The sequence below is a fragment of the Cyrtonyx montezumae genome, unplaced genomic scaffold (assembly GCF_038088225.1).
Source record: "Cyrtonyx montezumae isolate F1298 unplaced genomic scaffold, pur_monq_1.0 scaffold_7, whole genome shotgun sequence".
Classification (NCBI taxonomy): Eukaryota; Metazoa; Chordata; class Aves; order Galliformes; family Odontophoridae; genus Cyrtonyx; species Cyrtonyx montezumae.
Window position 1 is genome coordinate 35170180 of NW_027072078.1, and position 15799 is coordinate 35185978.

At 55.6% G+C, this 15799-nt stretch overlaps 1 protein-coding gene and 2 non-coding genes across 5 annotated transcripts; 1 reads left to right on the forward strand and 2 right to left on the reverse strand.

The window, feature by feature from the left end:
• Window positions 1-397: 397 nt before the first annotated feature.
• On the reverse strand, window positions 398-4810 carry NR4A2 (nuclear receptor subfamily 4 group A member 2). 3 transcript variants are annotated; one of them, XM_065750867.1, is made up of 8 exons: window positions 4661-4810; window positions 3927-4049; window positions 2897-3762; window positions 2212-2341; window positions 2019-2107; window positions 1327-1529; window positions 830-1008; window positions 398-742 (listed from the first exon to the last, which is right to left on the reverse strand). In XM_065750867.1, exons 3-8 carry the CDS (start codon window positions 3758-3760, stop codon window positions 486-488), a joined length of 1722 nt encoding a protein of 573 aa, XP_065606939.1. In that variant the 5' UTR covers window positions 3761-3762; window positions 3927-4049; window positions 4661-4810; the 3' UTR covers window positions 398-485. The 3 variants fall into 3 exon arrangements, with proteins under 3 accessions (XP_065606939.1, XP_065606938.1, XP_065606937.1); XM_065750866.1 differs by having other exon boundaries at window positions 1944-2107; XM_065750865.1 differs by having other exon boundaries at window positions 398-1008; window positions 1944-2107.
• Window positions 4811-13491: 8681 nt separating this feature from the next.
• Window positions 13492-13563, forward strand: TRNAA-CGC (transfer RNA alanine (anticodon CGC)). The gene has a single exon. It is a non-coding gene; the product is annotated as a tRNA-Ala (tRNA).
• Window positions 13564-13759: 196 nt separating this feature from the next.
• Window positions 13760-13830, reverse strand: TRNAG-GCC (transfer RNA glycine (anticodon GCC)). Its single transcript has one exon. It is a non-coding gene; the product is annotated as a tRNA-Gly (tRNA).
• Window positions 13831-15799: the final 1969 nt, after the last annotated feature.

Here is a 15799-nt window from a genome sequence, read left to right on the forward strand (position 1 = left end):
ATTCGTAGCTAGGCACGGGTTCGTTTTGAAACAGCCAAACCGCATCTGATAAATGTACAAGCCTTTCCCTTCCTTCCTGGCATGCCACCCACGGAACATTTAGGATCTGTGTATATTACAGCTTTCTTTTACAGCAGAAAACTTTAGTCTTTAGGAGGCGAGCCCTGCGGGTCCCTCAGCGCGTGGGCTGCCCCGCTCGCTCCGAGCCCGGCGTCGCCACATCGCTTCGTCTGTTTAACCAGAAGTCCTCAATCATAAACTCAATCTATAAGCCGAGAATAAAAAGTTTATACCATGGGATTTGTGTAGTCCGAGATCTGCAGCCGTGGGGCCCCAGAGCCCAAGGCCCCGTCGCGCTCCGCCCGCAGGAGGCTCAGCGCTCCCTGGGGGGCAGTGCCGCCCCACGCGCTGCCTCGTGCCCAGGTGAAGTCCCCTTCCGACGGGCGAAGGTTCCTCAGGTTCAGCGTCAGTGCACGGGAAGAGTCTTAAAAAGGTAAAGTGTCCAGGAAGAGTTTGTCGATTATTGCTGGCGGTGGCACCAAATCCTCCAGTTTCAGGTAGAAAATGCGCTGCAGCCCCTGCGTGCAAAGCGTGCGGAGTTCGGGGAGCTTCCCCAAGAGTTTGGACAAATAGTTGGGGCGATTCAGGCCCCCGTTGTTGAAAGTCACATGGTCCTTGAGACAATTCACTATCTTGTTCTGCAGCTCTTCCACCCGCTTGGGTTCCTTGAGCCCGTGCCTCTCTGCGAAGCACACGGAAGGGGACGGGGCGTTACGGGGCGACACCGTGGGGCGGCAGTGGGGGCAGGGGGTGGGCGAGGGGCACTCACCTGTCACCATGGCCAGGGCGGCGATGCAGGAGAACGCCGAGATGTCGATGTTCATGTTCTGCAAGTTGGAGGAAAACTCAACGATGGAATCGATCCATTCCCCGAAGCCACGGACGCACTGCAGCCGGTGCAGGACCACCCCGTTGCAGAAGATGAGCTTCCCCTCCACGGGGTTCGACCTGCGGGGAGCGGGACAGCCCCAGCACGGAGGGGGGGGAGCGGGTGAGAGTGGAAAAGCAGATGGGAAAAGCGACAGAGAGAAAAAAAGAGAGAGGGCAGAAAGGGAGGAGGGGGTGGGGGGTCGGGGGGGAAGGGTGAAAGGCGCAAAGAAGGAGACGATGGGGGGAGAAAAGCTAAACAACTAATTACTCGAGGAGCAATAAATGAAGGATTTAAGAGGCACCTAATTACCGCGGAGTTAATAAAGCACGGCTCCATTAACCGGCCCCGGAAGGCTCTGCTCCCCACCGGCCGCGTCCCGGCTGGCGGCCGCTCACCTGTACGCCAGGCGCAGCACGAAGAGCTCGAGGAAGGCGGACTCGAAGAGCAGGTCCTGGTCGGTTTTGGGCAGGTCGGTGAAGCCGGGGATCTTCTCCGCCCACCCGCGGATGATCTCCATGGAGCCGGTGAGCAGGTCGTAGAACTGCTGGATGTGCTGAGTGTCGTCCCCGCTCATCTGGTAGTCGGGGTTAGCCTGGAACTGGAAATTCATTTGGAAAAGCGCTCAACGAGGTTCTCCGAAGTATATAACCCGTGAAATTGCTAACCCCGTTTCTAGGAGGGGAGCCGGGTTTTTCTAACAATTAAATCTCTCTCTGACCACTAAGGAAATTAGATGTTCCGGGGCAATTAATTCCATTAGGAACGGCACGACGAGGTCGCCGCTTGCAATATGCAAATCGCCGTTTCCCCGCAGCCCCGCGCGGGGCCGCCCCACGGGGACGGCCGCACACCCCGCGAGGACAGCGGCTCAGCCGGAGCTGGGGCGGCCCGGAGCGCGGCCGGGGAACGTCCCCCCGCCCGCCGCAACGCGCTGGGGCCGGGCCGCCCCGCTCCGGGCTGCGGGCTGCGGGCGGCCGCGGCAAGGTCCCAACGCGAGCTCGGTCCAGCTTACCCTGGAATAGTCCAGGCTGGTCATAGCCGGGTTGGAGTCGACATGGGCTCTCACCAGCGCACTGATCAGACTCACCGGGGGAGAGGGGGGAGAGGGCTCCTGGGGGCTCTTCGGTTTGGATGGCAAGCGACCCCTCCGGCCTTTGAGGCTGTCTGTGCGAACCACTGCAAGAGAAGCGCGGCTCAGCCGCCCCGACGGGGCTCGGCCCGGCCCGGCCCGGCTCGGCCCGGCTCGAGGGGCCCGGCCCGGCGCTGAGCCCCGCACTCACCCTCCTTCACCATGCCGACGGCCAGGCACTTCTGGAAGCGGCAGTACTGGCAGCGGTTCCGGCGGCGTTTGTCCACCGGGCAGTTCTTGTTGGCCAGGCACACGTACTTGGCGTTCTTCTGTACCGTGCGCTGCGGGGCGGGACGGGACGGGACGGGACGGGACGGGACCGCGATGTCAGCGGGGGTCCGCAGGAGCCGCCGTCCCCATTCCCCGCCGCCGCATTTCTCCCTAATTCCTTTCCTTCTCTTTCCTTTCCCTTCCTCATTTTTTCCCCCCATTTTTAATTTTTCCTCCCTTTTTATTTTTCTTTTCTCTCTTTTCTCTCCCCACCGCTCACCCCTCTTTTTTTTTTTTTCCTCTACCTCCTCCTCCCCCCCGGCATTTCTCCATTTTTTTTTTTTCCCCAGAGCATTTAACGGCGGAATATTGACAGCGTTAACATCTGAGCTAACCCCACAGCGCTTTATATGCCGAGAGAAGGGACGGAGGCGCTCAGCAAATACACATCCGTGGGCACTCATACTATTCGCGTCCCTTGGAGACCTTCTCCATTCCAAACGATCCGATTATTCAATCAGGACGCCGAAATAAAGAGATCCTTTCGCTCCGCCGCGGGGAATTCCGCTCTGCCCCGGCCCCCGCCCCGACCGCTCTCCCCCCCCACCCCCAGCATCCCCGCTCACCTTGAAGAAGCCCTTGCAGCCCTCGCAGGTGCGCACGCCGTAGTGCTGGCAGGCAGCGTTGTCCCCGCAGACGGCACAGAGCCCCTCGTTGGACGGGGACCCCCGCGACGGCGGCGAGGGCACCTGGCTGTCCAGCAGCTGCGGAGCGTGGCCCAGCGGCAGCCCGGGGAAGGCCATGGAGGGCTGCTTGCGGATGGGGCTGGGCACGGCGAAGGGCTGCCCGTCCACGCCGTGGTGGGGGCCGGCCGGCTCCGCGTTCATGGGCACGTGGAGGGGCCCGTCGAAGCGCATCTGGCAGCTGGAGACGGGCGTGCCGGGGGGGGACTGCTTGAAGGAAAAGAGCGAGAGGCGGGAGACGGGCGCTTTGCGCTGCTCGATCATGTGCGTGGTGGCCACGTAGTTGGGGTGGAAGTTGTGCAGGGAGCCGGCGTCGTCCCACACGGGGCCGTGCTGCACCTGGAAGCCGGGCGTGGAAGGGGTCGGGGGCGACGAGGGCTTGTAGTAGACGGAGCCCGAATGGGCCATCACGTCGTCGGGCTGGGGGGGCAGGTGGCCGTGCTGCTGGTAGCCGTGCATCTGAATGTCTTCCACCTTAATGGAGGACTGCTGTCCGGACAGGGGCATTTGGTACAAGCAAGGAGGCTTCACGTCGTAGCTGCTGTTGTAGTTGTCCATAAAGGTACTGAAGCTGGGGAGAGAAGTGGTGGCAGTGATTTCAGTGTTGGTGAGGTCCATGCTAAACTTGACAAACTCCGGAGTTAAGAAATCGGAGCTGTATTCTCCTGAAGAGTGGTAACTGTAGCTCTGGGAGGCCGGGCTGGCTCCTTGAGGCGAGGACCCATACTGAGCCTGAACACAGGGCATGGCTGGAAACGAAACGGGGACACACACTCAGCCCGGGCGGCTCCGCGCCGCTCCCGGCACCCGGCACGGCGCGGGGGCTGCGGGATCCCCGCCCGGCTGCGGGATCCCGGCCCCGCACCGCGACCCCCGCCCCGCACCGCCGCTCGGGCTCGCGGAGCTCACAAACCTTCAGGCGACTTGGAGGAGTTTTCGAGGGAACTAAAGGCGGACAGCGTCGGGACGCGGCGGGGAGCGAAGTTTCCGCGGTGTCAGCGCTCGGAGGGGGACTCCAGCCTGCCCGGTGCGCCCGCTGCAACACACGCGCGGAGCCGCCCGTCAGATGCTCGCGGGCACCGAACGAGAGAAGCACCGTCCTCTCTCCTTCCCCCTCCCCCCCCCACTCCGCCCCAACCCCCGCCCGGCCCCGGCTGCGGGAACGGCTCCGGCGGCTGCGGGAGGCGCGCGTGGGCGCGGCGGGGACGGGGTCCGTGGGGGGGGAAACTCCGCTCCGCGCACTCGGGCGGCTCTGCTCTCGCTTTTCTGGCAGAGGGAACCGCTTCGGTTTTTCCTCCCCGCCGCTCACGTCAGAGCCGCCCCGCCGGGAGAAGAGAGGAGCGGAGGCGGCCGCACCTCCCCGAGGTCCCGGAGCCGCGGTGACATTTGGAGTCCACCCCGAGGGGACACGGCTGACGGCGAGCCCGGATTCAATTCAAAGCAGACGGAAAGCACAGTCCCAAACGGTGCGAGCCGCTCCCGGCCCGCGCCCAGCCGGGAACCACCCCCCTCCCCGGAGCCGTACGGCCGCGCCCGAGCGGGGACACGCGCCGAGCGCGGCCCCGCCGCCCCACGCATCCCCCGACGGCGGCCGCGCCCCACGCGCGGAACGCCACGGGCAGCGGTGCGCGGTGTCGCGGGACTCACCGGAGAGCGGAGAGGGCATCCAAGCGGCGGGCAGCGGCGGGAGCGGGGCCGGCACGGCTCGGCACGGCCGGGGCACGGCGGGACTCGGCGCGGGAGCGGCAGCGCAGCGCCGTGCGAGCGGAGCGCTCGGAGTGCCCTTCCCGCAATGTGCCTTTGTTTATGTGCGCTCCGCGTTCCCAACCAACGTGCACCTAAAGGCTTCGAGCGTCACCGCGCGTCAGAGCCGCCCGCCCAATCAGCCCGCCGGGGCCGGCCGCCCCGCGCCGTTGGCCGGCGCTCGCTTTGGTAAATTTCCGACGTGACATCACCGCGAGTCACGGCTTGAGGTGGGCTCGGGCCGCCCCTCGCTCCCCGCCCTCTCCCCGCGGCCGCCGTCGGGGGTTCCGCGCGGGACGCGCCGTGCGGCGCTCGGAATGCGCGGCCGCTCCCGCAGCGCCCGGAGCAACGGGTGCCCGCAGCGGAGCCCACCCCCCCCCGCGAGGCTCCGGAGGGGGCGGACCGCGGGGGCGCGCCCGGGGATCCCCTCCCGCCCCGTCGGCGACGGCGCCCTAAGCGGGGCGGGGCGGGAAGGGCGTGGCCTCATTTGCATGAGCACCGCCTCATTTGCATGGTGCGCGGCGGCGTCACCCGCGGGCGAAAGGGAAAAAGTGACGGCGGGGCGGGGGGGGAGGGCGGGGATGAGAGGGGGGCGGGGCCGTGACGCAGTGGGCGCCGCCATTGACGCAACCGCGCGGCGCGCCAAAAGCGCCTGAAATAGCCCCGCGCCCGCCCGCCCCGACGGGGCCCACGCTGCGGGAGGGAATGGCCCGGAGCGCCCCGCGGAGCCCACCCGACACCGGGCTGGGAGCGGCTTTGGAGCGAAATGAATGGGATTTGGGGGAAAAAAAAAAAACACAACGAAACAGAGATGCACTCACTTTGTGCGGCGAAAAGAAGGAGGTGAATACGGACGTCTGGCGGGTGCTCTCCCGTAGGACCCTGATCCCGTGCGCGGCTGCAGCCCAAAGGCTCTTCCCAAGGGCTGGGGCACCGCGCTCTCTCCAGCTCCCCAAAGGAGACGGTGGGCTGTCCGTCTCTGCTCCAGGTAACAGCAACAGGACAGGAGGTGATGGCCTCACGTTGTGCCAGGGCAGGGTCAGGTTCTGTACTGCTAAACGTTTCTTCCAGAAGAGCACTGGCACAGCTGCACAGGGAGTGGGGGTCACCATCCCTGGGGGTGGCCCAGAGCTGTGGGGATGTGGCACTGAAGGACGTGGGCAATGGGCACAGTGGGGGTGGGCGGTGTTGGTGACCCTGGAGGGCTTTTCCAACCCTTCTCCACGGCTCTGTGGTTCTAGGGTTCTGTGAGCTGGTGAAGATGAGGAAGGAGACCCCATCATGCTGCAGCAGCGCATGGTGCCGTGCAGCACAGCGTCTGCAAGCCGACCCACACAGCAAACCCTGCTAGGGCCCAGAGAGGCACCGAATTACCATATCCTTCCAACAGATGTATTAGAAATTGCATTACTCTCCCTTAAAAGTTCTGAAGTTAACAGCATAAACTTGAAGTTGAGTAATTAAGTAATCCTTATATAGACACTTATTAAAGTATTTATACATATTATCTTAAATCTACATCTATCATTTTGCCAATTAAAATTAGGACTTTAATTGCAATTAAGTAATTTAATTGCCAATTGAACAGCAAAATTGCTAAGTGACTAATTTTAATGCCTATTTTAATTACCAATCATGACTGGGGAGGGAGCTAATCAAGCAGTATCAGAGTAATGATGTGAAAAAAAAAACGGAGAACAAACATTTGAGACTCGGTGCCTTTAAAAAGAACTCCAAATTAAATAAATGCAAACACAATTTCATACATGTGGCGAAACGTCCGTATTTTGGTACCTGGATGGGAGAGCACAAAGGAGGTGTTGAATTAAAAAGAAACAGCCCCAGGGCTGGGTTTGGGGAACAGGCCTGGCCTGGTAGTTGGGTTTTTGATGTAAGCTCAGAAATGTGGTGGATCGCTGTGTGGGACACAGCAAGGGGAGAACTGCCCAGGCCCAAAGCGGTGCTGGAGGTGGAGAAGTGCAGGAGCCCACTGGTGATGGTAGCATGGGTCCAAGTACGTGGCACCACCTGGGCTGGGGAGCCCGAACACTCGGGTGCCTCATTCCGCATCTATTTACACCGGGAACCCCGCCCTCGGGTTTCCCTACGTTTCTGAACGAGCATCATCCCTTCCCTGCCCTGAGCCCTCCCATGACACCACGCAGAGCGGGCGGTGCTGAGCGGCACCGAGCGCTTCCGCATCCCCTGGTCCCGGCTCAGGGGGTGGGGGTGGTCCCCAGCCGCTTCCCCCCCCCCCCCCCCTCCGGAGCCGCTCCGCCGTCCCCAGGACGCGCGCGATTGACACCCGTCGGGTCGCGAGGCTAAACGGCCCATCTGGCACCGCTGCAGCCCATATGCTCTCTGCCCATCCGTGCTTAAGCTGCCATTAGCAACATCTGCACTCCCAGAAATCCAGCTGTGCGGGATGCTCCGCGCTGCTTCCCGGCGGGCGGAGGGGAGGAATTGGGGGCGGCCCGGCCCTTCCCCCCCCCCAACCCCCCGCGGGCGGTGGCAGCGGTGGCGGTGCGGCTCCGGCTCACGTCCTCCGGAAAGTCGGTGGGCAGAGGGGCCCGCGGATTTCTCTTACATAAAGCACACATCTATGCGCTGGAACAGCCGCCCACGTCCCTGCTATAGCACATACGTAGTTGGGGTTTTGAACGCGACAAAGACTTCCTGAAAGGTTTGGAAATGCCCGAAGTAGCGACTTCATTTTTACAGCTCCCAGGTCCCACATCCCATCTCCCACACCACCGCTGTCACACCAAAGTGACAGCAGCAGGGCTGCACGGCTCAGCCCTACAAGTTACTTTGCTTCCAGTCGGACGTATGAGTGCAACGGTTCCTCTTCTCTCCCCAGACTGACGTGTGCAGGACGTGCAGCTGCATGCAGACCCTGACTGAGCTGCTCGGTGCCTTTGGCCACCAAGCTGGGCTCCTAGGCAGCCTGGGGACAGAGCCAGTGAGAACCCCACACCTTGTGTCCCAGCCCTGCTGCCCTGTGCTCCCATCCCTGGGCACACGGGATGGGGGCTGTGGTGCACACTGACAGCCACTTGCTGTTCTGCAGCCCTGGAAAACCAAGAATAACAGCACTCGGGGAATGTGGTTGTGTCACAAATGCTCTAAAATAGCACAATTACACACGGTTGTTTTTTAAATCCTGTATTATGAGTATTAACCAACAGCACCCACAGAGATCTGGAAATATCTTTCCTTAACCAAGCCCCTTCCCATCGCTGGGGGTCCCTGTGGCCCTCTTAGCACTGAGCCGTGGACTCATCACAGATGGTGGTGAGCAGGGGCACTGGGGCCTGGGGAGCTGTGCAGCTCCTTCCACGTGTGACTGGAGCAGTCACTGGGGACACATGGCACACTGGGTTAACAGTGAGCCAAAAGAAGTTGTGTTTTGGATGGCAGAACTTAGAAAAAAAAGTACTGTAAAAATCCTAGACTGCACGGTTACTCATTTGGCTTACACAACAGCCAGCAAAATCAGCCCGTATTGATGGGATAAGCAGGAAGAAGTATATTAAGTTTGCAGAGCACAGCGTTACAGTACAAGGTACCATTGGAAAAAAGAAATGCATGGATGGGAGAGGGAGTGTCTTTATTGAGGCCTCATCAACATTTGGCATGGCAGAACGTGCAGGTCTGCCCTCCTCCATTATCTGTGCACCCATCAGCTCCCGGGAGTTACTTTGATGAAGGAATCAGAGGAAAATTGGAAAATACCTTCAGCTCAAGGCCTCAGTCAAGTGCTGTTATTAATAGCGTGCTTAATTACGAGTGGCATCAAAATCAGGTGAGTCTGGGAAGGTAAGATGAAGGGGGAAAATTGCCGTAAGAGCCTCTGATTAGTGAGTAAAACACAATTAGCCGTTCTCAAAGAGCAGCAAAGCCCACACCTGATGACCACCACCTGCAGCCCAGGGCCGTGTGTCCTGCAGCTCATGGTGCGTGGGGCTCCGTCCTCATGCAGAGGAGGAGGATGAGGATGGGTGGTCCTGCAGAGGTGTGCACGAGGTCCTGCGTGCAGTGGGTGCTCGGGTGCAGGGGCTGTGTGTGGCTGTGTGACAGCTGCTTCCCTTTGCTGCAGGGAGGCACATCAGCCACACCTGGGCTCCGTGTCTGAGGTTAGGACATTTACAATGCACACGCTCCAATCTCCTGAGCAGAGTCGGTGTGTGCACCAAAATCGTTCCTTAGTCCCTCTTTTTAGCAGGTGCCTGAATGTCAGAGGTACAGGGTAGGATGCTGTGGGTTGGGATCTCTCTTTTTTCAGATACTGGTGTGACTACTGCTTTATCTAATTGAAGCTCTGAACTGTATAATACTCCTTATTCTCTGACTTCGAGGTCTTAATGAACATATATATTTTTTCTGTTTTCTGACAGTACTCCTGTTAACTTGTGCACAGGGATAAAGCTCTGCTACTTCTGATATATAATTAAACATCAATGAAATGAGATAAAAAGTGAAGCTTCTAGTTATCTTGGCTTAAGAGTGACCCGGAAACAGAAATAAAATCCAGTTGTGTATATATATATATGTATTTTTGCATGAAACAGAAGTGTTATGGTTCTGCAAGGTGCTGCAACTGAGCCTGAGGGCACTCATCCCCCTCTGGTGGGGGAGGGCACTGAGCAGTGTCAGACAGAAAGCTGCCATCCACTGGACATGACTTTTCGTCCGTGCAGGAATCCAAGCTTTCAGTGATATTCAAAGTCAGCATCATGCATGGAAAGAACTGTTGGCTGCTGTAATCAGCAGTGATGAACAATCACGATGGAGTGTTGTTAATACAAGGCTGCACCTCCAGGTCAGTTTGACTGCGCGATTGTGTGAGAGTAAAGACCTCCACACCTCATCCTGCAGTTAAAATTATTTACTCAGATGATGAGCAGGAGCCTTGCCTTGGTGCTGTGCAGTGCCAGGCCACCAGGAAGGATCTCAGCTAATAGTGGCAGTGATGCTGTGGCTCAGACTGTACGAGTGTGCTGTATGCTGCTTAACAGCAAGTGATGCAATTCAATGGAGATATATATTCCCAAACCTTCTGCAGGAACAACAAAGAACTCTTGTTCCAAGAGGGAATTCAGAATATCTCTTCCTTAAAAATACAACACTTAGCAAACAAATGGAAGGAAATGTATTTTTTTCTTCTGTGTTATCCTTCTGCTTGCTGTGACAGAGTGAGAACTGCAATCACGGAACGAGAGGGTTCACGAAGAGATCCATGCTTAACCATGACAACAGGGGTGCACTTCTGCAGGGCTGTGGTGTTTTCCATGATAGTGTAGTTGGGCATTCCCTGCACAAAACATGAAGGACAGTGCCATGCTGGCTAACAGCAGCCTCTGTCCCGGCTTCACAGGCAGCACTGTGAGCTGAGTTGCATTTATCTGTCCAGATGCATCAGCTTGATCATCTGTGCAAACGTGTGCAGTCGGCTCCACCCCTCCTTTCTGAGTTTTACACCAAGTTCCTGTTTGCATCAAATCCCAGGCTGCTGATGTCCTTCTCTGGCTCTGCGGGAGAACAGCTGAGGTTCCTCTGACTGAATGGTGCGGATTTCCACCTGCTCCAAAGGGGCTGGATTTGGATGAGGAAACCGCTGTAATGTTGGGTCATTAGTTGGTCAGCCAAACAATTCCTTCCAGGCTATCATTTATTTCTGCCTGCAAACCCATTGGATCTCCCAGCTCAGAGCTCTACTCCCATTTTCTGCCTTTTAATCTCCTCTTTTCACTCTGACTTTCAAAATTCTAGCTATTCAGTGGGAACAACCAAAGCCAGGTGAGCACAAAGATTTTGTGGCACATACTGAATGTCTGGAGACCAACAACAGACCTCCTGGAATGGGATTCCTCCTTTCCAAGCAGTCCACCACGACAAATAAGGGACTGAACAGAAAGAAGAACACTAAGGATAAAGGAGAAAAAGCAATTTGCATTTGGAAGGTGTATGAGAACTGTTGAATCACGGCCTGAACCACTGATGGATCACCTGAGATGAGCCCTGAGTCAGCTGCAGGAGCACAGGTGAAGGCAATGCACCTGTGTGATTGGAGGGGTGGGGTCTGGCTCCACCTCTCCCAGACCCCATTTAAGGGCTGACCACCACTGGGGAAAGATTTTTTTTTCTTTTTGGAGGTTGCTCCTTTGTGAAGTTTTTCCCTGCAATCCTCAGAGATGGGTGAGCATTCCTCTTTATATCAATTATCTCTTTTCCATCCTGATAGTCTTTCTAATTATGCTACGTATAAAATATATCAGCTAATAATGCCATTTGGTGCTGTTCATTTTGTTAACTTCATCCCTTACAGAGGGATTATGAGTGTGACTTCACTCAACGCTGGCCTAGCACGTGGGCAGAGCTTCCTGAGTGTGGCTCTTAGCACTGCATTCCCTGAGGTTGAAACTATTTGCTAAGTGCTAGAAGTTGGGATGTTTTGTGGTTGTTTAACTGCAAATCACAAATCTGCCCTCGTTTTTTTCCCTGACATGCTTATTATTGAAAGATGGTTTGGTGAGTGTCTGAGTAAGCAGTCGGTGTTGTTCCCAAGCATTGAAATTTGTCACTTTGGGTACATCTCTCTGATCTCTGACAGTGTTTCCTGCAGGAGGACAGGAATGCTAAATAAGGCATAAATAATGCAGGAGATCTGTGAATAATCACCCGAGCGCTTGAAAACGAGTGGACAGTGTGATCATATGGTAGAAGAAAAATAACGTTAGCTGCATATTTATCAATGCCTGGTGCCATTACCAGAGGATCCAGCAATAGCTCAGAGCTTCTAGGAGACTGCACACGGTGCTTCAGTACCCAGAAATGCAGGGAGAGGGCATATCTCCAGAGCAGGGAGCTTGCTTGGGCTGGGCTGGTCTGCAGCTGCATGGGGTAATGACCAGGGATGGCAAACAGCACCGATGAGATGAGCACTCTTCATATGTTTCTCTTGTGCTGCTGTGTTTTGGCTCTGTCTGTTGTTGAATTGGTGTGTCTATTTGAAGAAGGACTTTTCAGTGCAAATGTTTGATCCCAGAAACAAATGCAATTGTAGGAAACTATACCAGAAAGAAACACCTCCATCCCACAGTTGTGTTGGAATCGCTCTCAAGAAGTCTGCACTTCAGGTGACTTCAGGACTGAACTCTTTTTGGGCTGAATGAGAGGGATCTGTCGGCTCCATCAGGAGAAAAAGTGCTGCGGAAAATACAGAGTGAATATAAATGTGCATCTAATGAGAACTGACAGAAAATCTGAGCAGGTGCAATGGGACAGCAGCAGGGAGGAAGGAAGGCCCCACCATGCACAGCACTGCTGCTGAGGAACGAGTTAATGCCACTGAGCAACAAGCAGAGGGACGGCTGAGAACACTGACGTTGTTGTTCCCTGATGTCAGCACAGAAACCCAAACACAAAGAGGTGAATGTAGTGCTATGAGAGGGCCCTTGAGAGAGCTGAATGTTGGGCCTGTGCTGGGGCACCCAGCACAATTAGAAACCTCTTGGCATGGGATGACAAAGTGTTTCCTGGAAGCAGGGGCTGCAGCCAGCTGTGGGCAGGCAGGGCTGCATGCGTGGGGCACTGGGCACTGCTGGCCCTGTGCGCTTCTGCCTGTGGTACGAGCAGGCAGTGTTGGTAGGCTCGAGGAGATTCACATCCATAAAGGATTTGTGATGTTTTACTCTATAGCTCAGTGTAAGGCGTCTTATTTCCTTCTGTAGGATCCACACGTTGAGCCTTTCCTGAATGGTTTAATTTAGGATGCATTTGGTGGGTGGTGCTCTGAAGGATATTTAGATCTAGCTACAGTAGAGACATTGCTTTGCTTTAATATAAACTGCACATCAGGTCTTCTGTGTGTAATGTGGGGAAAAAAAGACAGCGATCTCCTAGAAGGAGTCCAGTGGAGGGCCACAGGGATGATGAAGGGCCTGCAGCATTTCCCTTGTGAGGAAAGGCTGAGAGACCTGGGGCTGTTCCGCGTGGGGAAGAGGAGGCTGAGATGGGATCTGATGTTTATAGATATGTAAAGGGAGGTGGGAAGCAAAAGGATGAGGCCAGGCTCTTCTGAGTGGTTTGCAGCAATAGGACAAGGAGTAATGGCCTAAAACTGGAACACAGGAGGTTACGATGCTGACGTGAAGGAGAGCTTCCCGGTAAGGGTGACGGAGCAGTGGAACAGGCTGCACAGAGACGCTGTGGAGACGTGCAGGACCCGGCTGGATGCCTGATGTGTGACCTGTGGTAGGGCTCCCACTTTGGCAGAGGGATGGGACTCGAGGACCTCTTGAGGTCCCTTGCAACCCCTGCAATTCTGAGTAGTGTTCATTGCATGGGTTGGCAGTTGGACTCGAGCTCCTCGAGGTCTTCCCCAGCCGTGGTGGTTGCATGGCAGCGTGGCTGTCACCCTGTGGCCATGCCCTGCCCCGGCTCTGTGCTCAGACTGCCGGGCTCTGCTGGCGCTGCCTGGGTTTCATGGTGGGGGGCAGATGGGGTTCCTGAGCTGCTGCCACAGAGGCACAATGTTACCCACACGGTTCATATTTATTCTAAAACCCACAGGAGGGTGAATGAGAGGAGAAAAACCCGATGTACAGGCTTAGCGCTGTGTTTTAACTCAGGGCGGGCCGGAGAGGCCGAGTTAGCGCGGCTCGCTCCGCCCGGCCCGGCCCCGCGCCACGGCCCGCCCTCTCATAGCGTCCCGCGGACCCGTACCTACAGCCGGGGATGTAGCTCAGTGGTAGAGCGCGCGCTTCGCATGTGTGAGGTCCCGGGTTCAATCCCCGGCATCTCCAGCGCTTCTTTTGCTCCGCCCTCCGTTTATTTTTCCGCCGCCGCGGCTCCAGAGGCGAAGTCCTCGCGGAGGGCGGGAAAGCAAAGCGGCACCGCAGCTTCAGCGGCCGAAAGAACGCCGGGCGCTCCTCCGCAGCGGCCAAATAATGAGTACAGCCATTACAGGGAGGAATAAAAGGGACGCAAAACGTTTGGAGCTGCATTGGCCGGGAATCGAACCCGGGCCTCCCGCGTGGCAGGCGAGAATTCTACCACTGAACCACCAATGCGCTGTGGAGATACGTTCAGCTGCTCTGCCATACAGCATATCAGCACTTGGCTTTCTGCTTTTCTTCCTTTCCCTTCTTTGGCTTTCTGCTTTTCTTTCCCTTTTCCTCTTCTCAGATCCGCGCTCACGATCATACCTTCAGCCACTATTTCCACCAGAAATGTTTTTAGAAAGTTAGCAATACTTCTATACATTCCCTCCCTCCCCCCAGATTAAAAACCCTCTTACTTTGTATAATAAGTTCATTATCCCTTAAAAGCATTCATGCCGAGTAACAGCAGGTGAATTCTCGTTCCTTTCTTGTGCTGGGAGGGCTGTGCCACACCACCAGCAGAGCTCAGAGATGCTCTGAGCACAGCCCTGCTCTGGGGGACACAGGACGTGGTGCAGTGATGAGCAGTGGTGTGACACTGACATAATGCCATCGCCACTCCTTGCTCCCCCAGACTTCAACTTCTGGCTTTCCACTGGCAGAGAGTAACAGAGTAAATGCATCAGGTAATAATTCTTATTTAGGCTGTGCTTACGGTTCAGCCCTGAAACGCTTTTTCCAGAACAAGAAGTCCCAAAAGAAGTTAGAGGTGGAAAACGCTCACACTGAGAAGAATTTACCTTCCAGTTTTACTGAATGCAGAGAATGATTTTACAGAGGATCTGCTCTGAGCATCCGTGTGTGCTGGCTGAAGGGCTGCAGAGCCCTTGGTGCAGCAGGGGGGTTTGGCCCTGCTGGGGCATTGCTCCAGAACATGCTCTGGAAGCAGTTGCTTGAGCAGTGTGGCACAGGAACTGTACATGAGAGAGTGCTGAATGGAGAGAATCAAGACCTGTAATGATAGGAAATGAGTAGAACATTGTTCTCTACAGCTTAGCTCAAAAATCTTTCTGGAAGTTAAAGAGATGCCATAGACCTTCAGCAGAAACAAGGCAAAACTTGTTATAGGAAGAAAGGTTATTCTTAGGTCTTTTTATCCATCAAATAGGGTTCCTCCCATTCCAGGTCACCTTTAAAAGGGCTCTGCTCCTGCTGCTTGTGGCTAAGGCTTGACACAGCATCTTCCTAGCAGCTCTGCTGCTGCTGCAGGGTGGCAGTGATGAGCTCAGGGCGTTGCTGCTGCTCCTGCTGTGTGCCTCTGAGGAGCCCAGGGGCACTAAGAAGGGCATCTCAAGTGTAGATGGCACAGGTACAACAGGAACGAGGTAATGATTTTCAGACAGGAAGCAGTAAAACTGCTCAAATCAAGCTTAAAACTGGAGGTGTGAGAAACCTGGGGTGCAGTAAGTGGGCATCATTCATTCCCTCTTCCCTGTTAGGTATGGCCATACATGGCCATGCACCACTCACAGTTACACTGGGGTTGTACCCAGCTCTGTATCGCTACACAGAAATAAGAAAGTGTGATGCTACAAGCATACCCCAACTACTCAATCTGATTCACATCTTCATGCTGAACTGCGTTAAAAGGAGTTCTTGTAGAGCTAATTCCTAAGGAATAACTCAAACTGACCTGAAATGTAACAAACTGCCTGGCCACCCCTTCTTTGCATTTAACAGACTAGTACTTAACTCTTAATATTGCCAGGAAAGTCCAGACAACACTTACAGCTGCCTCAAAATAATAACTGCAAGCCTTTCAAAATGGTTTCTAAAAGCTTCTTAAATAAAGGCTTCCAAAGTGTGTTATTGTCTCTGTTTCCAGAGTGCAGAAAATGTATACCATCCCTGGCAGCCTCCGCTGTGCACAATAGCATGCACATCAGCTTGATTTTAACAGGCCAGAGAGTAAGTTGGGTGCTTAAAAATACCTACCTACCTAAAAAGACAAATGATTCTACACTGTGGAGCCTTCAGCAAAGACCGCTGAGACAAAACAAACAAAACAATTGTGGTAATCTTTTAAGTAAGACTTATAATGTAGAACAAGTTGTCAGAGCAGGTTACAGCTTTAAGGGCTAGCAATTTTGACAGTGTC

Bases quoted from the DNA above. Each gene is read 5' to 3' on its own strand.
- NR4A2 (XM_065750865.1), bottom strand. From the start codon at position 3,760: ATGCCCTGTGTTCAGGCTCAGTATGGGTCCTCGCCTCAAGGAGCCAGC. The intron at 2,108-2,211 runs GTGAGTGCGGGG...CTTCTCTTGCAG, and splicing joins CGTCGGCATGGTGAAGGAGG to TGGTTCGCACAGACAGCCTC. The intron at 1,530-1,943 runs GTAAGCTGGACC...ATGAATTTCCAG, and splicing joins CCAGCCTGGACTATTCCAGG to TTCCAGGCTAACCCCGACTA.